This window comes from Rhododendron vialii, chromosome 11a (genome assembly GCF_030253575.1).
Source record: "Rhododendron vialii isolate Sample 1 chromosome 11a, ASM3025357v1".
NCBI lineage: Eukaryota > Viridiplantae > Streptophyta > Magnoliopsida > Ericales > Ericaceae > Rhododendron > Rhododendron vialii.
In genome coordinates this window covers 25,103,080-25,128,606 of record NC_080567.1, presented here as the reverse complement: position 1 = coordinate 25,128,606, position 25,527 = coordinate 25,103,080, and the positions used below count along the sequence as shown (strand labels likewise).

The following is a 25,527-nucleotide window of genomic DNA, read 5'->3' as shown; positions in this document are numbered from 1 at the left end:
GGATGGAGACTGGCTAATCTTTTAGGATTTGCTTCACAGCAACTTCATTCGTCATCGGATGGAGACTGGCTAATCTTTTAGGATTTGCTAGTGAGATCGGTACATTAACAAAGATACAACCTGAAAATATTATAAAGCTTTATGGATTTTGTTCACATGCGAGGCACTTGTTTTGAATGGAGGAAGCTTGGGATTTATACTCAGCTCGGAGGAAGAAGCAGTAGAGATGTATTGGATCAAGAGAATGGATGGCAAATGTTGTCTTACATGCACCGCAATCGTTTTCCTCCAATCATTCTTCAGGACTTGTCAAGCAAGAATGTTTTGATCGATTCGAAGTACGTAGCTCTCATCTCTGATTGTGGCACCGCGAAAGTCATGAAGAGTGACTCATCTAATTGGACTTCATCTGCAGGGACTTTTGGATATGCTGCTCCACGTAGGTACTTTTGCCACCTCTATTTTTGAACTCCCTATCTCCTTCAGTGTTAATCTCGACTAAACAATAATGCATATGTAAGCTTCAAATCTCTGTATGGCATTGTATTTACAGGACCTTCACATTTCAACACAGTAATCTAAGATCTTATGAGAACCTCTAATAGACAAGGAAAAGAATTTACCGGTTGAACATATAAGCTATACAGACGATAGTGGATCGTATTATGGATCATAAACGCAACTCTACACAAATCTACATTCAAGTAAATGACCTAAACTCAGAAGATGGAATAGTATGAAGGACAAGTGTAGTTGATGAAAATTTATTAAAATCACCTAAAAGATAATAAAAATATCCAATTAGACATGTTTCCAATCTATCAGTTATGGCTTGCATAAGCCACAAACAACTCCGCACAAATCTGCATTCATGTAAACTCAGAAGATGGAATAGTATGATGGACAAGTGTGGTGGATGAAAATTTATTAAAATCACCGAAAAGATAATAAAAATATCCAATTAGACATGTTTGCAATCTACTATCAGTTATGGCCTGTACAAATCAACCCTTTCAGAAACAACAAGTGGTAAGGTAATGGCAACCAGAACAAGCGGTATGCACAGTTCAAAGTGCAGCACCTGATGTTGGAGATTATTCACCAGGCACTCTTCTTCTTAGGATCATAATAACCAACATACCACTTAACGAACTTCTTCAATCCCGTCTCCAAATTAGTTGTGGGCTTATACCCAAGCTCCTTATAAGCCAAGCTTATATTCGCATGTGTAAACTGCACATCTCCATTCCTTGGCAGAGACACCACCTTTCGTTTAGCCTTCACCTTCAAAAGCTTCTCCAATATACTCAGAAGCTTGCTCACAGGCACTGGCTTAGTATTCCCCAAATTGAATATCCGCAATTGTGCTGCACCCTTCTTCTTCCCACCACTTCCTGTGCTCTTCTTTGCTGTATCCAACGATGCCAAACAACCCTTCACCACATCATCGATGTAGGTGAAATCTCTAGCAACAGTACCGTGGTTCGGACCTTCAAATACACTAATCTCTTTCCCTTCCAGAATATCTTTTGTGAAGAAGAAATAGGCCATATCAGGCCTACCCCACGGGCCATACACAGTGAAAAACCTCAACCCAGTTATTGAAAGACCATGAATGTAGTTATAAGCATGAGCAATGGCTTCGTCCGCCTTCTTTGTTGCTGCATAGAGACTAGCAGGGTGATCTGTTCGGTCTTTTTCCGAGAAGGGTACTTTTGAATTGAGCCCATAAACAGAACTCGACGAAGCCCATACAATTGCCGGTTGTGGGTTCACCGATTTACAGACCTCAAGTAGGCTCACAAACCCTGCAATGTTGCTGTGAATGTACGAATTTGGATTCTGCATTGCGTACCTGATGCAAGCGTAAATTTAAGATTTTCTAATTTTATTCGCATTTTTATTGGCAGGATATTGATCTAATCCAGCAAAACTCCTCTGCCATAATGGCCACAACCTCATAAACCAACCTAATTATTGTCAGCCAAAATAGAGAAACCAAATCAACGCAAATCAATAAAACTAAACAATTCAAAGCTGCCTATTTTAGTCTTTCTCTCTTTTTTAAAGATCGCATGATTTGTAGAAACATAATTTCGACTCCAAAATGACATACTTATATAATCATGAAATTGCGAAATTAAGCCCAGCATCAGTACCTCACTCCCGCTTGCGCAGCGAGGTGCATCACGTGAGTGAAAGCCACAACATCAAACAGCTTCCGGAGCAAAACGCCGTCGTTAATGTCCCCCTCCACGACGAACACTCCCGTACGATCGAGTAGGCTCTTGCGCGACTCTTTGAGGGCAACGTCGTAGTAGGTGTTGAAATTGTCGAGCCCCAGAACGCCGTCGCCGCGCCGCTTCAACGCGATCGAGACGTGGGTCCCGACAAACCCCGCCGCGCCGGTGACCAGTACCGACAGGCCGGTCTTGGATCGGACGCGGGCCGAAGACCGGACCCGCCTCTCCCAGTCCGATCCGCCCCATGGAGTAGTGCTCTGGAGATTCTTCCGGCGAGGCGGTGGAGGTGACGGCGGGGATAGGAGGAAGAAGAAGAGGACGGCGACCAGGAAGAGGAAAGACCAGAGGGTCAGCTTTTGGAGGGAGGAGTTGAACCGGAGACGGTGAATGTAGGTTGAGGTTGAGGAGGAGGATTTGTCCGCTTTGAATTTCCCGGCGGCGGAGGACGGGATGCTGTCCAGGTGGGAATGAGAAACTATCGGCTTCAATTGCGTCATTTTGCAGTCAACGGCCCTACTTTTCTTACAAGTTCTGTAATGGTGGCAATGTAGTAGAGTTTAGATACATTAGGGTTTTGACTTGGAAATGGATATTGTGTTGGAGAAGACTTAATCAAATAAAGTTTTTGACCCAAAATTTCACTCAAGTTTGGTGTCCGCTAACATCCCTCCGATACTTAAGTCGGTATTTATTTGAGATAAGTAAATGAAATTTAAATGATTTTAATCTGCATTTGAAGATATGTCGTCTCTTTTTTAGTAGGATGGGCCTATTTATAGGCATTTTTGGAGATATGGTCCCTTATCAATTCGATATGATTTACCGTGGATATCGGATCCAATATGGTTTACCGATTTACCGTGGGTATTTCTATATCGGATAGGAATATGCATGATAAATCATAACCCGGATATATATTCCCTAGGGAATGACTTTGGTGTCCCCGATCATTTTGGAAACACCGTAACTTTGTCATAAAAAAAATCATTATGAATATGACCAAAACCCATTATGAGTATAACCAAAATCCATTACAAGTATAACAGAACCATTATACCTTGATTGATTTTTTGGATATTCCTTGATCATACCTTGTTTGGGTTCTGTTATGCTAGTTTTAATTATACTCATAATGGTGAAGTTTTGCAAAAAATTACCGTGTTTCTAAAATGACCGGAGACATCATAGCATCATCCTATTCCCTAATCAAACCGATATCCACGATAAATCACATCGGATAGGAATATAGGGAGAATTCTGACGATTGTGGCGATCTATCGCTATGATCTTTATTTATCCAAGGAGATTCACCGAACTGGAAGCGAATTAATGTGTAAAAGTTTACAGCTTAATCGGGATACGGAGCATGAGCATACTTTCCCCCCACCCTCCCATTCCACCCTCTCTTTGTTCAAATATTTTCTTCTCCTGCGCATGGCCATTTGTTATTTTGGCGCTTGCTCATACAATGGAAGTAAATGAGATCCATTTGGCAAATGTTTTTACAATTGAGATCCACTCGGTTTCACGTGATTACATTAGAAGTTGGAGAACATGACATCAACAGCTTCACTTCTTGAGTCACCTTGGACTCTATAATGTTCTCAATTTCCATTCGCTCTTAACCTCAATTCCTCCTCTCCCGTATGTTTTTTGGCTCGTAGACTCCCTCGTAATTTGATGGCACTGACATTGTAAACGCGGCCTATGGTCTTTCAAACCATTCCAACGATCGTCAAAAAAAAAAAAAAAAAAAAACCCATTCCAACAAGCAAATGTATTTATGCATCTCTCTAGAGATCTACATAAAATGAGTCTTAAGAACTTCACATGGAATACGAACAAGATGCCAAAATATTTGGAGACAAACTACGAGTAGCATGAATAACATACTGGCAAATCACACCAAAAACCTGAAAACACAGAACTGGACTAACAAAATCCAAAATTAAAATTAAAACAAAACCAAATAATGTGCCCAAAGATCTCTTGACAAAACAAAACTTCCGGTTTAAGCTGTTTAAGTCCTCAGCACTTCCGATAAATAAAACAAACATAAAAAGGGTAACTTGCAGTAGTCCCGCAGAAGATTTGTGTTGTTTACGCCTTCATGCGTCCATAGAACTTCTGTTTCTCTTCTTCATTCTGGAAACGTCCATGTCCGAACTTTGAGGATGTGTCGATGAACTTAATCTTAATATCCTCGAGGGCCACTCGAGAGGTCTGTCCAACCAGAGTTCCACGAAGCGTGACAACCCTCTTTTTCGGGCCGACGCAGCATCCTTTGATCATCAAATAGTCATCCTTTACCACACCATAGTGAGGAAAGCCACCCATAGGAGTTATATCTTTCTCAGTTCTGATTCAAATTCAAATTGGAGAAAAAAGTTACTACATCGGCCAAGAATAAAACAGAACTGCAACCAAATTCCAAATTAAAACTGGATAGCAAGCACAAACAAATGAATGACATCCGTTTGCATCTACCAAATCTTATCACCTTGACATGAAATCAAGCAAGTACACTTGAATGTATGAAGTCGATGAACAGCTACTATCATGCACCCACAAAAACAGATAACTTGACAAAAGTTCTCTAATGTTTGGTTGCAGTTTCCAGATTCATAGTTGCATAGAACATTCGGGAAAAAGAATTTTGAAATGAAAGAAGGCATCATTCTTATCTGTTATTCATTTTTAGCCGAAGAATCTTTCTGGAGTCTACTCAAAAAATGGGTACTTTTTAAAAATATTGAAATCATCAACCGGGCATGTTTTCCGTGTAGTTTGAAAAAGGAATGTAGAAACCAAATTCTAAAAAGTGCAACCTCCAAAATAAATTTTTGCCTAATACTTTCAGAATTGCATTCGAAATCGAAGTAGTCATCACTTTCATGATTCATTAAGTGTGAAATGGTGCCAAAAATGAAGAAAAGCTTCAAAACCATCAACCAATCAAGTTTCTGAAAATTTTTCTTAAGAACAAGTCACAAAACTCTAACCGATTCCCTACCAGAACAACTGACCTGTCAAACTCAGTGATGGCAGAGTGGGACTCCTGTCCAGACTTTCCAAGCTTGTAGATCTTCTTGTTCATTTCAGTTCTGTGATGATATCCGTTCTGACCAGCTCTGGCAACAGTGAATGACACTCTGGCAGGATGCCATGCTCCAATACAAGCCACTTTGCGCAGACCCCTGTGAGTCTTACGTGGAAGGCGGGTGACACCCCAACGAGTGACAACACCTTCATAACCTTTACCCTTTGTCACACCTATGATGTCAATCATCTCATCCTTCTGGAAAACAGCATCCACGGGAACTTGCTTCTCAAAGAAGTTATAAGCGTAATCCACTTTCTGAGCAACAGTCCCACCGTTGACCTGAATCTCCATCAGGTGTGCCTTTTTCTGCTTCAGTCCCTTCATTTTCCTTATCTGAAAACCACAATCACAATGAGCATATTGCAATCTAAGTGTCTCAGGTAATGCTACAGCAAAAAGGAGCAACTGAAGCAATTTCAGGCAGATGTCAAAGCAAGACATCAGAATTTTAATCAACACAAAACAAGAACGTTTGAAATTTGAAGACAAATAGGCATGAAGCTCCTAATACCTATTTCCTAACATTGCATGACTGAATTCAATTCAATTTATCCTTTTTTTGGAATAAGTTGGTTGCAGTCAACTCTTAATAGGGAATAATATCATATCGGGCACAGGCATCAAGAGCTCAAGTAGTAGCCCAAAATTATGAGCACTTGAGTGACAACAGTTAGATTAGACTGAAAGTGAGAAAGCAAGAAGATAAAAACAAGTTTGCAGTAGCAAGCCAGGACGGTGTTGGCACAACTTTGAATGTCACACATTAAGTACCTGGGTGTGAGCCAAAACCCGTATAACAGATGCATATTTTTTCATTTTCTCAAGCTGTGATTGGATATCTTTCTTCCCTTCATCAGTCTCGTACTTCTTGGAATATTTTGTAAAAGCCTTCTTCTTGGACTTGCACCAGTTCTTGTAGAATCTCCTTTTCACCTCCTCGCTCAGATGCTGAGCCCATACAGTGTTCAGAGAACGGAGACCGCGAGGTGTCTTCACATAACCAACCACCCCAACAATGACCATCGGAGGAGTCTCAATAATGGTCACAGCCTCACATGTTTCCTTCTTGTGAAGCTCTAGGAAAACAAACACAATTAGGGTTGCAATAACTATAATAAGAAGAGAAAAGCCTAGAAAAACAAAATAGCTATACTTTGGCCGGATAGGTAACCAACCGAGTAAAAAGCCATTTCTACTTGACTTGAATTAATTGACGCAAAACAATCTAAATCAAAAGCAATGACCAATACCCGAAAAATTACACGAAAGCCAAATGTTCCAAGTGCAACAATTAAAAGGTCATCAATTTTCACAGGGGATAAAATCAAGCACAACAAACTACTATGTGAACAAAAACAGTAGAGCATTAAATCATAGTCGTCTAACCCAAAGGGCAAAACCCAGGAGCAATTTCATGTGGCTATCTAGTTCTATTTCTTAATAGAGCATTGTTTGCTGTGGGTTTTCATTCAATTATAAACCATATGAAAAAACAGTGTTCAAATTAATATGCTAAGTAAAGGCTATGCAGGAAGTTGCTTACTTGAACCAGGTTTTTCAACCTCCCTAACAATATGGGTCATCCCAGCCTTGTAACCAAGAAAAGCAGTAAGCTTGCAAGGCTTGGTTGGGTCATCCTTTGGGAAAGCCTTCACTGCGCAAAACCAGGACAACAGCAAACATATTAGGCTAACGATATTTCGCGCCTTTATTGATTAAAAAACAGAGGAATGTTCCCACAAAAACTAACTACAACATATAAGGCCAAGGACAAGCTATCCAAATTTCAACAAACTCACAAGAACACTGATGAAATCAAATAACCTTGCCAATCGAAATCATGAACAGTTGCATTATGGAGAAATGAGCAACTCGACAATAAAAATTGACCTTGATAAGTTGTCAAGTTGTACCTAAAAGGTATATATTAACAAAAACTTGTGCAAAGCCAAAACTAATATCAATTTTGCAGCATTTCTATAACTTGCAGCATACAACATCTTGCCCCACTCTGCAGTTGAAAATTGCACAACCCATCCATAAAATGAGTCACTCAAACCTTGAAAGATGATCTAAATGGGAAACTTGCATGAATGAAACAAAACGTACACTTGTTGCCTTCAAAGCACAAACATGGTTGTAGAAAAAACCAACCGTACCTTTTCCCCTGTGGCGAGCAGCACGCTTCCTCGGGAGAAATCCAAGGGATCCATGCCTGGGGTGCTCGAACTTCCTGTGAGACATCCTTCTCCTCCTTCACTCTGTAAATGGAAAAGAACTGATCATTGAACAAATCAGCAGGGAAACAATCCTACCTAAAACACTCCACAACTTAAGTACGAAAGCCCCAATTCGACAGAAATGAACAGTCAAATCTGATTCCAATCAAGTAAAAATCTGGACATTTAACTCCATGCAAATGCATGTTCAGAAGCATTTGTTAGCAGGTTATCGGAAAGAACTGGAGAACAAACCGTGATAAAGTTTGAGAAGTATGGATCATAACGACATGGCAACAAACACTATCGTCAATGAAACGATCTAATAGAAATGGAGAGAGAGAGAGAGAGAGAGAGAGAGAGAGAGAGAGAGAGAGAACCTGAGCTCCTCTTGCGGCGACTGACTGCCTATTCCGGTATCGTGCAAAAACCCTAGTTGGTATTTTATACCCTAGCCGAATGTGCAAAATACAGAATTAACCTGATATATTTTGGAAATTACAGAATCGGCACGTAATTAGTTTCGACTTCACCTATTCACCCTAGCCGAATTTTCTCTGTATCCTATGTCCAGAGGACCAGAAATGGCTCCGTGTCACTAGTTGTAAGTTAAATTTTCTAAATTAGGATTTTTTTAATTAAATAATTCAAAAAAATTTAAAAATTATAGACATGTTTAGTACAAATTTTGTAAGTTTGAGTAATAATAATTGAAGCTGTTTGGCTAAGGATGTTGTAAAATAGCTTAATAAAAACTAATGTCTAGATTGACGGTAATAAGGAGTACCACAGAAGTACATAGCGATATGAGTTAGATTATATTAAAGTGGTAGCAAACGGATCCATTATCATTTTGTATAAGAAGTGTGAATTTTTACTCTTTGTCCAAGAGAATAAACTCTAGATGGGGAATTCTATTCGAAACTAAATTGATTTTCTCTCGCTTGAATTTCTCCACAATCATAATAAAAATTAGTGTAATTCTAAGAGCATCTCCAATCCATCTGTATTTCTCCAAAATAGAAAATGGATGTGACATATATTGAGTGGAGATTTTATAATTTAATTTTGTTTTTCTTCAATTTTTTTTGTACTTTTTTGGAGAATCTTAAAGCGACCGAGCGTCATTTTTAGAGATTTAATCTCCAAAATGAAGGCATAGTCTCCATTTTTTGGAGACCCGAAAATAAATTTGGAAACCAAATCTCCAAACAACACGATGGGTCGCTTCAAAAATCTTTCATAAAATAAAAAATTTGTTGGTAGAAGTGGGCCGGTGGAGAGCTAAACCCCACGCATTTAACAATATATTTGTTGGTAAAAGTGGGCCGGGCTGGGCTTGACAAGAGATTTGGGCTTGCAGAGTTATATTAGGGCACCATCACAAATCACCGCTTTCTCACGGCCAATCTATATTATAAACCACCCCCGCCAACACTCAGCTCCTCACAGCAGCAGCGCCAGCTTCATTGAGTTTCTTCCATGGTTTTTTTTTTGGTTTTTTTTTTTTCAAATTTACTTAGAAGTTTGAAAAGAGCTTTGCTTATACAAATAGTCCCATAGGAAACTGTAGTGGAGATGATTTGACTGTTGATTGAGAGAAGAATGATGAAAATCGTAATCGAGAACGCAGCATCTTTCATTGGGTGCGATGAGCGGTTCTTTCCACACGAGATTTCTGACTCTCTCTCTCTCTCTCTCTCTCTCTCTCTCTCTCTCTCTCTCTAAATTTTCAGTTTTGCAAGTGCTTTTTGGACTAATCGCTACCGGCTAATGTCTTCAGGTCGTCATGCTTCCTGTCAATCCTGCATTGGTAGAGCATATCTCTATCAGAATCCTCAAATATCAAGAAATTCAAAAAATTTGTAGTCATGTTTTGAAGTGTGATTCAATAGACCCTTGAAACACTAACTTTTTTTCCTCTCTCTTCAGATTTGACATATGAGTAGAATCCCTCGAATACCAAATCCTACTACAATAGGTAATTACTAGTATGTATTAGAAGAATCTATTGAAAGCACACAATTACAATACCAAAGCATGAAAAGCGCAGCAAAGTACAGTAGTACGTAATAATTCAAGAGTTCACATGCACTGCAAAAAAATGCTGCAGCTTCTTCCCTCTCTCTTCCCCCTGGTGGTGTAAGTGTATTGGGCTAAGAATGTGGCTCGCACCCTGGGTGGAGCGGCTGAGCCAGAGTGGGCTCAGCAGTCTGCCTTTATCCGAAAGAATAGCAAAGTGTGAAGTAGCAAAGCATATTTTTGATGGAAATTTTGAGTCTAAAGATGCTCTGATGGAATTAAATCAATCCTATGCCACCAAGTGAGAAAAACTTATTTTTCAATGACACTTTGCTTTCAAAAACACATCTGAGACTACTAGAGGATTGCGAGTTCTTGGCCCCTTGGTGTTTTGGGCTTTGTTCCTTCGGGTTTTTATTTCATCAATTTTTGGTTCAATTTCCTTCCTCTCTCCTCCAACTTGATGTATCGTTTGACAAGTTTTCTTTAATAAATTTATTGCCAATCAAAAAAAAAAAAGGGGGCACAGGTGACTCCTATGTCGTTCTTCAAAGAGGAAAAATAGAAACGGAAAAACCATTCTTAAATGAGACCGGAGATGTGGTGGAAAAGGTGGAAAACACATTTGAAGGCCTTTACGGAAGACAAAAAGAAAAATAAGAAGAAAAAAACATTTCTAACTGAGAAATGTCCCATGGTTCTCTCATCTCCCGTTTGCCAAAAAACCAAAAAAGCTCTGAAAAGGTTCATTGAAGAGCAGATCATGAAACAACATCCAAGTAAATAGAACCATGTTATATTTATCCCAACACATCCTGCTGCAGACTGATTCTGCGACTCCGGCATCTGGGTTACTGGAACTCGGCTCCCTATCAGAAAGATCCTAAAAGTTTGGCTCAGGCTTATTCATTTACAAAACACACCGGAGCTCGAACAAGTTTTGGAACACTGAACAAGTAGAACTGACTCATTGTGTAGGCTAAAAACATGTCACACAATTTAGGTATCCTGGTAATAACAAGAGGCATCTTATTAACATTACATAGAGAATGCATGAAATGTGAGCACTACATAATCAATGATAATGATATTTCCAAAAATGAGAACTTAAAATTTCGAACACATTACATCAAGTCCCTTATTTAGGAGGGAACAAAATTGACGGAGAAAAACAGCTTCTATGTTCTTCTGGGATTACAGAGAGATGATCGGAGTCCATCCCTTCCAAATCCACAAAAAAACAAAAAGAAGCAAATGTATCTAAAGAATTAATGGAAATGAATGTGTCCCTTCCCAGACATGTTTTATCTACACACAACCCCACCACAGAGTTCCTCTCCAACTCATCTATAATACCGATGATTCTCATCAACAATCGTGTCGTCTCTGAGGGAATAGGAAATCTTTTACCAGATATGCAGCCCTTCTCTGTAATTCTCACAGATGTGTACAAGCTTCTATTTGTGCATCCTTTTAGTTGCAATTCAACCCACAAACTTCCAATACAATGCCACCTTTTGCTAAAAAAGGGTTGATCCGGACCCATAAAAGCGAGAAAATAGAGGCCAAGAGAATCGACCACACCACGATGATTGTAGGAACTCCGGCCTGTTTCCCCATCACACCTTTGAGGAAAGGGTAGAGATGTACAATCACCCAAAGAGCAAAGAACAACCTTCCAAACAGCGGTCCCCACGTCTCGTAACCGTTGTTGATGGCATCCGAAATCCCGACAATTATCCCGATTATGTTGATGACCAAAAGAGTCATTGGAGGTATCAACAAGGACGTCCACTTGAAAAGATAGAGCTCTGCAAAATCACCATCATCTCCACCTTTGGATGTAACAGTGAAGTTTGTGTTGACGCCTGCCAAGACCTTGAGAAGGCCTTGGAAGAGGGCAAATAAGTGGGAAGAAACGCCACCAATCACCCAGAACTGCTCGTTCCTCCACCAGTCATCTATGCTAACGCCTCCCCATTGCATCTCTAGAATACTCGTTGCAGCAATTGATAGGAAGAGGGCCATAAACACAATGCTGGCATAGTTGCTAATCTGTAGATAAGAAACAAAGAGATTGTTTGGCAAATCAGCTCTGGATGGGGTTTAGGTTCTGGTCTCGTTGAATTTCTAGAGAAATTGAGTGTGTGATCACACATGGCCTACGGGGTAAATCAAACTATCATATTTCTACTAGACTACTACTACTAGTGTCCACATTCCAAGGTTGGAATTCCTAGGGTAATTGATTTTCACACTCTCTTTTTCTCATCCCATCACTTCTTTGTTTGTATTTATTCAAGTGAATTTACAACGTTGTAGGCATGAAAAAAAGATTCGGCACTTAAATGCTAAATGCCATTCTGCAAATTCACTTGCACTTAAAAGCTACGCCAGAATTAAAATTGCTATAAGCTATGGCCACAACAGATGGGTCGAAGACCACAGCAAAATTACCGAACTACAGCTTCAACTAGCAGTAACATTATCCAATTATGGTCCTCAAAAATGTGTAGGTTCTGTTTTCTCCCAATAACAATATAGTAAGTTGGAGACAGTGGGTTACCTCAGGAACAATGAACTTTCCAGTAAGAAGACAGACAGCCGGTAAGGTACAGTAAGCAATCAAGGGAATGGATGTCAAAGGATAAACAACGGAGTTGATATATGAAAATCGCTCCAGCGGCTTCAGACCACACCCATAACCATACCAGATTGGACAGTGCCTGCTAAAGAAAATCTCAACGGAACCCAGGGCCCACCGAAGTACCTGGTGCAGACGATCTGAAAGGTTGATGGGAGCTGATCCCTTAAATGCTGGCCTTTTTGGAATGCAATACACTGATCGCCAGCCGTGGCAATGCATCTTGAATCCAGTTAAAATATCCTCGGTAACCGATCCATAAATCCACCCAACCTGGTTAATAATGAAAATTGAGGATACATTCATCAAACTCAAATTAAATGAAAGGTGCACACCCCATATTGTTCATTGTTTTCAGGGACAGTAATCCTCTATGAAGCACCACCGACACTCCTAGAGGTCGCCATGTCCGCATATGGGACACGGGGACACACGAGGGACACGTATGGGGACACCCTTAAATTAAATTAACTTTTGGAGGGGGACACAGCTAGGACACGTTCAGGGGAAGAAGTGTAAATTTTTTTTTTTACTTATTTCAGGGGTTAACATGTTGTTAATAAAAAAATTGTATATATCTCTAACTGTAAAAAAATTGTTTACATCTCTATATATAAACTGTTGGTGCATACATTTATGATATATTTATATATATAGTTATTGGTTTATTTTTGCCGTGTCCCCCACCGTGTCCGTGTCCCTATTTCTTTTGGAACGCGTCCGTGTCCATGCTACATAAGTAATCCTAAACCATTTCAAGAAATTGATTTTGAAACATAAATGACTCGTGTTTTGACTGTTTTCCCATTGTAATTTTTTCTTAGAAATGATTTTCGAGAATTTGATTCTCAAAAGGATTCTTCTCAACAAAATTCCTTGAAAACAAGTAGTGAAATGAGAAATCAGTCAGCCAAAAGAATTATTTTCTTAAAAGGGTACTGGCAAACAGATTCTTAAACAGCAACCAAAGATACCAAACCAAAAAGCTCCAGAACTTTGTAGCTGTAATATACCTCTTTTCCCCACTCCGTTTTATCCTCGTAACCACAGCTAATAACATGAATAGCTTCTTTCAAGAGTGACGCAGAAGTTGTTCCACATGGAACTCCCCCTTCCTCTAGAAGTGTCGAAGCAACGAAAACTGGCGACTGTCCAAACTTTTTCTCAAATTTTACCCGGGGCATGAGGGCAGATTTTTCATTTTCTATTCCTGCAATGAAGAAGTTGTCAGCAACAAACGAAGGACCTGTTTTATATAGACATCTATACAGAGCAGGAAAACAACACCCAAGCTAAAAATACGGCTTTTCGGAAGAAATGCGGTAAGTACCATAATTATATACCAAGAAATGCCCAGGATCATTGTCCAAGTGCAGGAACAGTTAAGTCATTTTAGGGGGGAAGAAAAGAACTATCAAGTCCTGGAGAGGATTTCTTACAGACAAGTTAGACAACCAAGTACATGTATGATATTGTAGGTGTTCTAAGGGATTTATGGAGGGAAAGGAAAAGATAGAGGATAAATTTAAGTGACCTTTATATTTCTTTGGTTTCCCTATCATTTACCATACCCTTGAGAAAATTCTACAAAATAACAGTATGAGAACAGCTGAACACAGCCTAAAGAATGATTCACATCAAACAAGAATTTCTGCAATAAAAGGGAACTGCATCAAAAAGTTTGAACATACATCAGGAACATCCCCAAAACCTGTTGCCTACCTTCAATTCCTTCCTCAATATTTTCAAGAGCATGTATTTGCGTCGATGCCTCCCGGCTCTTTGTCTTCTTCTTCTTATCCTTTGATTTCACTTTCTTATTTTTCTTTCTAGATCCACAACAGCAGCAACACCATTTAGGTATACAATTGCAAGTCTTCCCTGGAGCCTTCTTCTTGACAGGAGCATCATAGCCGTAGAGTGCTTGTCTCCTAAAGACACAACCAGTTCCAACATAAATTGGTCCTTGGATCCCGTCCAGTCCTTTCATATTGATCTGTTTCAATGGAAAAAAAAAAAGAAGCTCAGCTATATCCAAATAGAGTAATAACAGTACTATAAAGTACTGCTATGGTTTAACCATTTATATTTACTATGTATATGCACTTTACCACCTTCTTTTTAATGGAACCCACATACACACCCTTAATATCCCAAGGTTATGGAGTGTTACCGCATCAGATGACAAATGTAAATCATAAAATTTGTAAGTGCAATCATGCATATGCGTTAACAATACCAATAAGGTGCTTTACATACATCAAAGAAAACAACATTCCGATTTGAGTATCTGTCGTGACGATCAATCCCATCAAACCTTTGAGGAAACTGCACATAACATATTTTCTTTCCAGAGATGGGGTCCATCATGAAGCACATAGCTTCACGGAGTGCCTTGCTGTTATTTATGTAGTGATCACAATCAACATTAAGTAGGTAAGGAGCATTTGAGATGACTGCTGAGACTCGCACCTAGAAAATTTAAACAAAAACAGTTATACCAAAACAAAAAACTGAGCCAAATCCAAGTTAGAGAGGGAGATTTACCAGAGCATTCATTGCACCGGCTTTTTTGTGGTGATCAAATCCAGGCCTCTTCTCACGAGAAACATAAATGAGATGGGGCAACTCATTTCCTTCAACGTCATGGACACCATTGTGACCCAAGAACACCTGTTGAAAAGACATAATATGATATAAAATGAAAACTTTCACCTGGATCATTCCCAAAAAGATAAAAACAGAACAAAAAAACCAGATACATACTTGAATCATTCCTGGATGGTCCCGGACATTGTTACCAGGCCATGGAGTCCCATCTTGCATTGTCCAACCATCCTCCGGAACCTTCTCTGCCATGGCGACCAACCCATTTATCCGAACTTTAAACTCTTCATATTCCCTCTGCACTCACAAAGTAAAAGCAAAGGAAAAACCATTCATTACATTTGACAATAAAGTCAAACTCCAGTTTTAATCAGGATTTATTTTACAAAATGACAAATCCTGAATACTTCACTGGCCACTACTTAAACTACAAATGTCAAATTGGGTCGGCTTGATAGGCCAATTATAACTGAGATTTGATTTTATATATCCTTGGGAACAGCGCTTTAGCCATTTGAATTCAACAATAGATGAAGGGAGTGCATAGTCGGTGGAAAAATCCCACAAAGATGTGAAATACAGTACCGGGCCTTTAAACATGGACTGAAACACAATCAGTCAAAATCATTAAAAATGGGCTTTAGATATGTATTTTGGTCCCAGGCAAATTTCCCATTTCCACGCAACAAATCCATTCACACGTTTCATTCAATTTGGGGTGGGATGATTGACAAGTTGCAAACCTTCATTGCACGACGTTCCCTCACAAATGCAGGATGCACTTTGTCTCTTAGATAGTCGACCTTCTGAGCAAAATACCACTCCGGGGCACGAGGCTCGATATTGAACTTCTTACAGAACGGGACCCACTTCCTAGCAAACTCAGAAGTCTCAGAGAGGGCTTCAAAAGTGAGCATGGCCGCACCATCGTCAGAGACATAGCAAGCAACCTTGTCGACTGGATAATCGACAGCAAGGATTGAAAGAACTGTGTTAGCAGTGATAAGTGGTGGCTCTTTCATCGGATCCACGGTACTCACGAATATGTCTATAGGAGCTAGCTCAGATGGCTTCCCCTCTTTCTCATACCTGAGATAATGTTTTTTCAAGCACTACCTCAGAACACAGAAACAAACAAGCAGGCGGGCACACAGAGAGACAGAAAGAAAGAGCATATACCTCAGTGACAATCTATCTAGGTATGTTTCCCGCTCAACTGGGAAAAACTTTGGGAACTGATCGAATATCCATGACACAGCAAACCATATCTCACATATAATTGAGGTTAGCCACAATCCATAGGCATCAGGGACTGGATGACGAATCCTATAGTGGAAAAAGAGTCCAAGAACCGCAAGTCGGAGAAAAATGATCATTCTGTATGGGTTTATCCTGCTCGAAGAAATCGGTAGTTTCCTTGAAAGTGGCTGCCTGCCTTCATCCATTCTAAACAAAAAAGACGAGGAAAACATTAGTAACAAATTTCTGAAATCGGAACATAAAGGCAGTTCATAAATGTTAGAAAAAATCCATCAGGTCATTCAATTAAATGAAAACTCTCTAGTTGTTTCTGACATAAGGTTAAGATAAATTCCAGCTAGTGAATATTCAATTCATATTCCAAGATCTTTAAACTCTATATTTGTTTTGTGTTTTTCCCTAGTCACTCTGAGATATGTAGAAGTAGAACTAATCCACATTTCCCTGTACAATATCCTGTAAATACTTGCTTAAAATCAAATCAAATAAGCTGGGTTTAACGTTTATACAGCAACAGATTCATTATAAGTTGAAGAAGACACTGAGATGAGCCAACTCAGTTTTGTATTTCGTCATTTTACAGATAACTATTATTTTAGTCTAAAGATGGTATTTCATCAATTAAATAGCAGGAAATTAAGGTGTTCTTTTAGAAAATCACTTGTCTTCAAGAACCGAAAAATAAGATTAATCAAAAGGTACTCTAATGTAACCTATGAGGCTATGCCTACTCCAATAACCAATACAATAATCTTGAACAAGCAAGTGTTTTTTTTTTTCTTTTTTGGCAAAATTGCTGTATTAATTATACTTTTGCCATAACAATTCCGTTTAACCTATCAGGGTTCAGACTTCAGAGTTCAATTGATCTCCAAGACAGCTTCCATCTAACACCTAGCTAAATATAAATTATAAAGGTACAATTATTAGTAATCAAAAGACCTCGTAATTTCCAAGACTCAGCAACAGACATTCAGACAATAACTCAAGAAAAGAACAAAATTCGATTGAAAAAAAAGAAAGAAAGAACAGAAGGGACTTAATAAATCAGCAGAAAATGTTAATGCTCTTAACTGTAAAAAACAAATGCACCTTTAGATCACACTTAATTTCAACCAACTTCAAGATAGAATAACTGCAAGTCAAATACAAACCATCCAAAAAATAATTTTGAGTGCACCTACTTGGGTAAATCAGGATCATCAAAATCATCTCCACCATCCCCATCATGCTTAACCACTTGAAGTCTGTCCTTCTGCCTTTTCTTCCACTCCTCCATTCTGTCTTTCCACGCAACTGTACCGTACCCATATACTGCTAAGTCTTTCTTAGGATCCATCGGTCGGGGTGGCACTGTAAAATCAACACCAACAAATACATTCAACCATACGAATCATAAGATCATTTTCATCCACAAGAACTACCCACAATCGGAGCAAAAAAAACTTACAAGGCATAGAATCAGGGAACGGCATCGGATGGACTCGCTTTCCGCGACCCATAAATGGAGGAATGATGAGCGCATGCTTATCCGAGGAAATCCCGGCATCCTTCATGAATATATTTTATTTGAGAATTAAAGTTCACAACAAACAAATAAGGCAGCAGGAAAACAACATATTTAAACCAACATCAAACCAATTCACCTCTTGGTCATAGGTGAGGAGTGGGATATCTGGATTTAGGGGAGAGGACTCCATGTCATAGGGAGCAGTGACCCCAGAAGTATTGCGCTGGTGACCCCGGCCAGTACTAAGGCGAGAAGAGAGCGCCGCCTCTGCAAAGTGTTGATGATCGTTGCTCCCGTATTCGAACTCATTATCCAAATCATCAAATTCTTCTTCTTCTTCATCACCATCAACTCGGGGACTCCCTAAAACATGAATAGAATGTCAACTTAAAAGGTAATGGCCATATTGTTATGAAACTATAGACATATGAAGAAAATTCAAGAAAATGGTTCTTCACGAACTATCAAGGACTGACCTTCAGGATCATCTTATCATCATTCATCAGCATATGAATATCCAATTATCCATGTATATTTTCAGCATTACAATAATCCAATATATAGGCCTCAATCCATGACTGAACTAAAGACAAGTTACAACACCATTTTTTGTGCAAACCAAGAGGTGGGAAGTAAAGAGAAGGTGGAGATCTAAGGTATAGAGTTAATGTCGATGTGGTAGTTAGGAGTAGTAAAATGATTACAGTACATGATACGAAGTTAATTCAAAAAGATCTAGGATTGTTGGATATCACATTACATAATGTCTTCAACAGAGTTCAACAGGAAATACAAATTATGTAGCCGACCGTAATTGATTGGGATAAAGGCTCGGATTGGTTTGGTTTGGAAATGACAATCAAATTATTACCTTTGAGGCGCTTGTACCGGGTTTTGCATTGAGGGCATGCTTGATTTCCCTCTCTTCTTTCATACTCATAGCAAGCTCTGCAAACGGGGAATGCACATTCATTGCAGGCAACAAATGGTTCCCCATCTGCAGTAACTTCAATCTCATCTCCACAAATCTGGCAAATCTGCCCACTTAGTTCCTTCACGGATGTCACCTGTTATACACCAACAATTAACAATGTAAATTGGTATCAGATCTCAGAATTCTTGATGTCAATAACCCAACTGAGGACCCATAAACTTAAAACCTATTAGAGAGGCATTTGCTTGAATCTAGAAACTACGAGGCAATTATACAGCAAGTCAAAGAACTAGAAAGAAAGCAAAATGAGTAGAAATGTGTTTGTTTTAGAACTGAAGAAAAAGATTGAATGGTTGGAAATGCTGGGAAACAACAAACAGAAACAGGATATCTATACTTGAGAGCTAAATTTCAGAAATTGACTTCAGGCTTAATACTGATGTTACGCCACCTACTGTAGATGGCAATTCCATTCTTGGCCAGGACTTGGAAGGAGCTACCGCTGGAGTTGGGACACGCAGCAGCAGTTGCTCAATATGGGGGAAGGTTGTTAATTCAGTTGGTTAGCAGGCAAGTGGCTTTGGTTGAGCTGGTGATAGGTGGCAGTTTAGGCGGTAAGCTTAGTTAGGCAGTCATTCCGTTTCTGTTAATCCATTTTCTGTCGTAACTCTGTGTACAAAGAAAAGGGTGAGGTGAATGTAAGGTTATGTTGAATTCAGTGTAAACTCTGGGACGAAAGGCTCCCTGGATGCAACCAGTTCTTGCTTTCAATAGAACTACTCTCCACTCTTGTTCCAGTATTTTTCCCATTTCTATCACCCTTATTATCAGTGGTAACACAGCTATCTATCCTTGGATTCCGCCATGGCTGAAACTATGGCTCAAGAACAAAAATGCAGAGTGGAAGCCATCCGTCAATTGAAAGAGAATGCAGATCAACAAGCTAACTCCATAACTGTACTCAAGGAAATGATTGCAGCCCTAAGTCTAAAATGCAATCAAATTGTTTCCTAATTTGATTCCAGAAGAAGACCGCGAAGAATCTTTCCATGCTCAACAAAAATCTCCTTCTCTTTCTTCAAATTCCATTCAAACTCATTATACAAAGATAGATTATCCCAGATCTGTGAACGTTTCTTTGAGTTCAATCAAATCGAAGAAAGCCTGAAAATCAAACTAGTGATGCATTTGGACAAGAAAGCCATTTAATGGCATCAGTGGTTCGAAAAGACTCATAAATCTCCGCAGTGAAAGGATATCACTAATGGATTACAGATGAGATTTGGACCTAATGTTTTTGTGGATGCAATTGAATTGACAAAACTAAGGCAACACTCTGCAGTTAAAATGTATCAAGAAAGGTTCGAAGAATTGCCCAATCAAACAACTGGTTTGACTGAGCACTTCTTCGCGAGTTGTTTTGTTAGTGGTTTGAGGGAAGACATTAAATCTGGGGTTATCTCACAAGCAATTGGATTGGAAAGGCTACAAGAGGAAAGTGCAGAGGCCTTGGCCAGACAAACCAGATTTCCACCCCAGCCTGCATTCAGTGGTGGGGCACCTTCAACAACCAGTTTGACTATTCCTAAGCCTATGCCATCAGTGAGGGTAAGATCTGAACGAAAATTTACTAATCCGGTCGCAGTTGAAACTAGATTTCCCAGTTCATTTCCAACAACTCCACTCAAATCCCCATTAAAAGAATAACTCCTAAAGAAATGGAAGTAAGGAGGGAAAAGGGCTTATGTTATAATTGGGATGAAAGATTTGTAAGGGGCCATAAATGCCAACGTAAACAGTTTGTGATGATGAGGAAGATGAGGAAACAATCCAGGAAAGCCAGGATTGGAAGAAACTCGCAGTGGATGACATGCAAATTTCAATGCATGTCTTGTCTGGCTGCAACTCTTTCAAAACTATGAGGATAACTGGAACTCTAAGGGGCAAACCTATTACAATCCTAATAGATTCAGGGAGTACACATAATTTTGTGGAGCCAGGAGTGGCTAAGCTTTCGGGCCAATTGGGGCAAACCTATTACAATCCTAATAGATTCAGGTAGTACACATAATTTTGTGGAGCCAGGAGTGGCTAAGCTTTCAGGCCAATTGATAGAACCTACTCCTGACCTTTATGCAACTGTAACAGATGGTGAGGCTTTTGTTGCGGAAGTAGGGGTTTTACCCATTGGAGGCTATGATGTGGTGTTGGACATGCAATGGCTATCAACTTTGGGCCCTATAATCTGGGATTTCAAGAATTTGAGTATGCAATTTCATCTACAAGATAAGTCAGCAACTCTCAAGGGCAACACTCAACTCAGAATGGAACAAGTGTGTTCAAAGCAGATGAAGAAGACTTTACTACAACATGCTAAGCAAGGATTTCTAGCTCAGTTATGTAGTCATGTGGTTAGACAAGAGGATATCCCTGAGGTACATCCTGACATTACTTCTATAGTTCTATTTTACATGCTTCTCTTATGTTTTTGAGGATCCAAAGATCTTATTACCACAAAGACCTTTTGACCACAAAATACCTCTTAAATGGGTAGTGAACCTGTGCATGTCAAACCGTATAGGTATCCTTATATTCAGAAAAATTAAACAGAAAAGATACTTAAGATAGTCAAGGAAATGCTGGAATCTGGGGTCATAAGGTCTAGCATCAGCCCATTTTCTTCACCTGTTTTGTTGGTCAAAAAGAAGGACAACGCATGGAGGATGTGTGTGGATTATGGAGAATATGAACATGCAAACTATTGAGAATAAGTTCCCAATCCCTATTATTGATGAACTACTGTATGAACTGCATGGTGCAAAGGTGTTTTCTAAATTGGATAAGGGCTTATCCTGAAGACATTGAAAAGACTGCCTTTAGGACTCGTGAGGGTCATTATGAGTTCCTTGTGATGCCTTTTGGCCTCACCAATGCTCCTTCCACCTTTCAGAGTTTGATGAATCACATTTTTAAACCTTCGTTGAGGAAGTTCGTATTGGTATTTTTTTGATGATATAATGATATATAGCAACTCTAGGGATGAGCATTTGGAGCACTTACAAACCACTTTGGCCATCTTAAGGACTAATCAATTGTTTGTTAAGAGGTCTAAATGTGCTTTTGGCCATAGTTCTATAGAGTACTTAGGTCACATCATTTCTTTGTTCTTCTTTTTTTTATCATAGGTCACATCATTACCGACCAAGGAGTTTCAGCTGATCCAATCAAGTTGGAAGCCTGAGGAATTGGCCTAGACCTGCTGGCTGCCACCATTGAAGCATTGAGGGATTTTTGGGTTTCACTGGTTTCTATAGGAGATTTGTCCAAGGATACGGAAAAATTAGTCATCCACAGACCAATATATTAAGAAAACATGCCTTCCTTTGGTCAGATGGAGTTGAAACAGCTTTCCAACAATTGAAAACTGCCATGTCTACAGCTCCAATTTGTATAGCAAGGAATTTGTTTTGGAGTGTGATGCTTCTGTGGTTGGAAAGGTGCTGTTTTGATGCAAGAGGGTCATCCCATTGCTCACATTATTAAAGCTTTGGCACCTAAACATTTTGGACTTTCTAGTTTCTACCTATGAGGAGGAATTATTAGCTGTTGAATATGCACTTCATAAGTGGAGCCACTTCTTGTTGGGTCGACATTTTATTAGCAAAACAGATCATTTCAGTCTTAAATACTTATTGGATCAAAAGATTTCCACCTTAATAGAAGTTGTTAACCAAGCTGTTGGGTTTTGATTATGAGATTATCTCCAAATCTGGCCAAGAGAACAAGGTGGCAGATGCCTTATCCAGACAACAGTGCAGCAGACCCACAATATTTCGGCCCTATCAGTGGTTCAGGTGGATTGGTTAACTTCTCTTAAGCAGGCTTGGCAGACTGATTTGGTTCTCACACAGCTCATGGATGATTTGCTCTCTGATTCCACTTCCCATGAAGGTTATTCTTGGTCTCATGGAATCCTTACCGACAAAGGCAGGTTGGTAGTAAGTTAGAAGGGAATCTCAGGTCTCTTATCATGCATGAGATGCATCCCAATGGGTCACTCTGACACAGAGATAACCTATCTAAGGGCCAAGAGGTCTTTCTTTTGGAAAGGGATGAAGAAAGAAGTGTTCCAGTTTGTGGCTGAGTGTAATGTTTGCCAGAAATCAAGATTGAAACAGTGGCCACACCAGGGTGGGTTATTGCAGCCTTTACCTATTCCTGAGAGGATTCGGTCCTATATCTCAATGGATTTCATAGAAGGTTTACCCTTTACCCAAGGCAAGTCAGTCATTTTTGTAGTAGTTGATAGACTATCCAAGTATGCCCACTTTATGGCTTTGTCACATCCCTATACTGCAGTAGATGTGGCCAAGGTTACATGGACACTGTTTTTAAATTGCATGGGATGCCAGTCTCCTTTGTGCCTGACAGAGATGTGGTATTCACCAATGGATTCTGGCAGGACTTACTACGTTTACAGGGTACCACTTTGAACCTTAGCACAGCCCACCATCCTCAAACAGATGGCCAAACTGAGGTGGTTAACAGATGCCCGGAAGAATACTTAAGGTGCATGACAGGTGAAAGGCCCAAGGCCCAGGTACATTGGTTGCCGCAGAGTAGTGGTTCAATACGCCAACCATTCTGCCACTAAAATGACCCCTTATCAAATGGTCTATGGTCAAGCTCCTCCTCGTATCCATAACATCCCTGGGTCCTCTAGTATTGCTGTTGTGGATCAGTGGGGATATGATAAAGAAGCTACTCTCAGGCTTCTCAAAGAGCACCTTTCTCCGGCTCAGAACAGGATGAAACAAATGGCAGATGAAGTTAGGTCAGAGAGGGAATTTCAGATTGGAGATTGGGTATACTTGAGGCTTCAACCTAACAAGCAGTCCACTGTCCAGTATAGAGCCAATATGAAGCTTTCTCCAAGATTTTATGGCCCATTTCACGTTCTAAGAAAGATTTGTTATGTGGCTTATCGTTTGGACCTATATCCTAGTTCTAGACTTCATCCTGTGTTTCATGTGTCCTAGCTTACAAGGAAGTTGGGTACTCTTACGGTGCCACAGCCTACCCTCCCTCCAATTGGCAGGGATGGCATTCCTGAACCACAACCTGTGGCTTTGCTAGATAGAAGGTTGGTCAACCACAAAGGGAAACCAGCTACCCAAGTTCTTATTCAGTGATCCAATTCATTTCCAGAGGATGCTACCTGGGAATACTATCAAGACTTCCAAGCCAGATTTCCCCCCACTTTATGCCTAGTTCTCAAAGCTCTTTTCAAGGGGGAAGGAATGTTACGTACGCCACGTACTAAAGATGGCAATTCCATTCTTGGCCAGGGCTTGGCAGGAGCTACAGCTGGAGTTGGGACACGCGCCAGCAGTTGCTCAATATGGGGGAAGGTTGTTAATTCAGTTGGTTAGCAGGCAAGTGGCTTTGGTTGAGCTGGTGATAGGTGGCAGTTTAGGCAGTAAGCTTAGTTAGGCAGTCATTCCGTTTCTGTTAATCCATTTCTGTCGTAATTCTGTGTACAAAGAAAAGGGTGAGGTGAGTGTAAGGTTATGTTGAATTCAGTGTAAACTCTGGGACGAAAGGCTCCCTGGATGCAACTAGTTCTTGCTTTCAATAGAACTACTCTTCACTCTTGTTCCAGTATTTTTCCCATTTCTATCACCCTTCTCATCAACTGACCAGTAAAAATTATGGATTAACTTCAGGCTTAATCCTGACCACTAACCAGTAGCAACTATGGATTAACTTCTCATTATTTGTTTTGGTTTTGACTTCAGGCTTAGTATATGTGCTATGGAGTAAATGGTGACAAAATCAAAACAAATCACAGGGAGAAAAGCAGGGGGAAAAAAAAAAAGTGAACACAATTTCTAATTTCCTAGACCGTCAACGTCTTCTATTCCCAAAAATCAAGAAATGGAGCTGAAAACAAGTTCAAAGGCAAATTGAGAAATTCAAGAAAATATGAGATTTTGACGGCACTTAAAAAACAAAACCCTATTATTATGAAGGGAGAAAGTAATTAAAGGGGGGGGTGGGGTGGTGGGGCAATTTTTAGAACATCCACCTCTCCAATTGCTCAAAAAATCAACGGATGGAGTTAAAAACAAGTTCCAGGGCTAATTGAAAAAAACCAAGAAACGAGATTATAAGGGCACTTGAAAAAACAAAAACCCATTACATGAACTGAAAAAGCAGAAATGGTGTCAAACCCCAAATCAAATCAGAAAAAGAGGCAATTTTTAGAACATTTTCATCATCAATTTGTTCTGAAATGCACAAAGAACATAGAGAGAGGAGATTGTGAGGGAAAGAGAGGAGGGCACTTACTCGTCCAATCTCATCCGCATTGATTAGGACAAACTCATTCCTGTTGTGTGAACCCGCAATGAGTCGCCCTTTGGTTTCCATGACAGCACCCACATACACGCTAACTCCTCCCAATCTCCTTCAAATCAGAGAGAGAGAGAGAGAGAGAAGGAACGCCTCACTGATAGAAAGCCCAATGCTTTTGTCCACCTTCTATTAGCATGTACACCAGTTACTAAAAGTACTACTACCAGTCAACAGTGCGGATTTTTCTTTTGGAAAAAAATACTGTACATCTTGAATTTATAGTTCACACTCTTTTTTCTTTTTTTTTTTATTTGAATTTATTATCTTACCTTTTATTCAATACATTTTTTCACATTTTCAAAAATAATATTGTAAATTCATATGAATAAAAACGAAAAAAAATGTGAATTTTAAAAAGAGGGATGTAAAAATTATTTCTCAAAAAATATTAATATGTATTTTTCACTTTAGCTATCCGCGTGTATTTCAAAACTACAAATGTTGTATTTACAAGTCTACAATTATATTTTCTATTTTATCTATTCTCTAATAAAATACCCTTAAATATTGCTTTTTTCTGTGGCTTTTTACTTATTTCCTTTTCTTCCCCACCAAACCAATTTTCACA

The 25,527-nt window shown here is 39.5% G+C and overlaps 3 protein-coding genes across 6 annotated transcripts; all 3 read right to left on the bottom strand.

Annotated features, from left to right (window-relative positions):
* Window positions 1–897: 897 nt before the first annotated feature.
* On the bottom strand, window positions 898–2,948 carry LOC131306500 (UDP-glucuronate 4-epimerase 3-like). The gene is made up of 2 exons (XM_058332773.1): window positions 2,160–2,948; window positions 898–1,855 (listed from the first exon to the last, which is right to left on the bottom strand). Exons 1-2 carry the CDS (start codon window positions 2,738–2,740, stop codon window positions 1,099–1,101), a joined length of 1,338 nt encoding a protein of 445 aa, XP_058188756.1. The 5' UTR covers window positions 2,741–2,948; the 3' UTR covers window positions 898–1,098.
* Window positions 2,949–4,100: 1,152 nt separating this feature from the next.
* On the bottom strand, window positions 4,101–16,512 carry LOC131306501 (large ribosomal subunit protein uL3). Of its 3 annotated transcripts, none has more exons than XM_058332776.1 (6): window positions 16,502–16,512; window positions 7,506–7,599; window positions 6,890–7,000; window positions 6,118–6,422; window positions 5,270–5,679; window positions 4,101–4,602 (listed from the first exon to the last, which is right to left on the bottom strand). In XM_058332776.1, exons 2-6 carry the CDS (start codon window positions 7,588–7,590, stop codon window positions 4,344–4,346), a joined length of 1,170 nt encoding a protein of 389 aa, XP_058188759.1. In that variant the 5' UTR covers window positions 7,591–7,599; window positions 16,502–16,512; the 3' UTR covers window positions 4,101–4,343. The 3 variants fall into 3 exon arrangements, with proteins under 3 accessions (XP_058188759.1, XP_058188757.1, XP_058188758.1); XM_058332774.1 differs by lacking the exon at window positions 16,502–16,512 and adding an exon at window positions 7,946–8,020 and having other exon boundaries at window positions 7,506–7,607; XM_058332775.1 differs by lacking the exon at window positions 16,502–16,512 and adding an exon at window positions 7,946–7,978 and having other exon boundaries at window positions 7,506–7,624.
* LOC131306498 (cellulose synthase A catalytic subunit 2 [UDP-forming]-like) lies at window positions 10,660–25,116 on the bottom strand. 2 transcript variants are annotated; one of them, XM_058332770.1, is made up of 14 exons: window positions 24,844–25,116; window positions 18,481–18,636; window positions 17,745–17,973; window positions 17,549–17,648; window positions 17,283–17,451; window positions 16,018–16,284; window positions 15,582–15,927; window positions 14,998–15,135; window positions 14,779–14,904; window positions 14,491–14,703; window positions 13,954–14,227; window positions 13,245–13,441; window positions 12,154–12,504; window positions 10,660–11,642 (listed from the first exon to the last, which is right to left on the bottom strand). In XM_058332770.1, the coding sequence occupies exons 1-14, from the start codon at window positions 24,972–24,974 to the stop codon at window positions 11,061–11,063; spliced, it is 3,279 nt and encodes a 1,092-aa protein (XP_058188753.1). In that variant the 5' UTR covers window positions 24,975–25,116; the 3' UTR covers window positions 10,660–11,060. The 2 variants fall into 2 exon arrangements, with proteins under 2 accessions (XP_058188753.1, XP_058188752.1); XM_058332769.1 differs by having other exon boundaries at window positions 17,745–17,971; window positions 18,480–18,675; window positions 24,894–25,115.
* Between the last annotated feature and the right edge of the window lie 411 nt (window positions 25,117–25,527).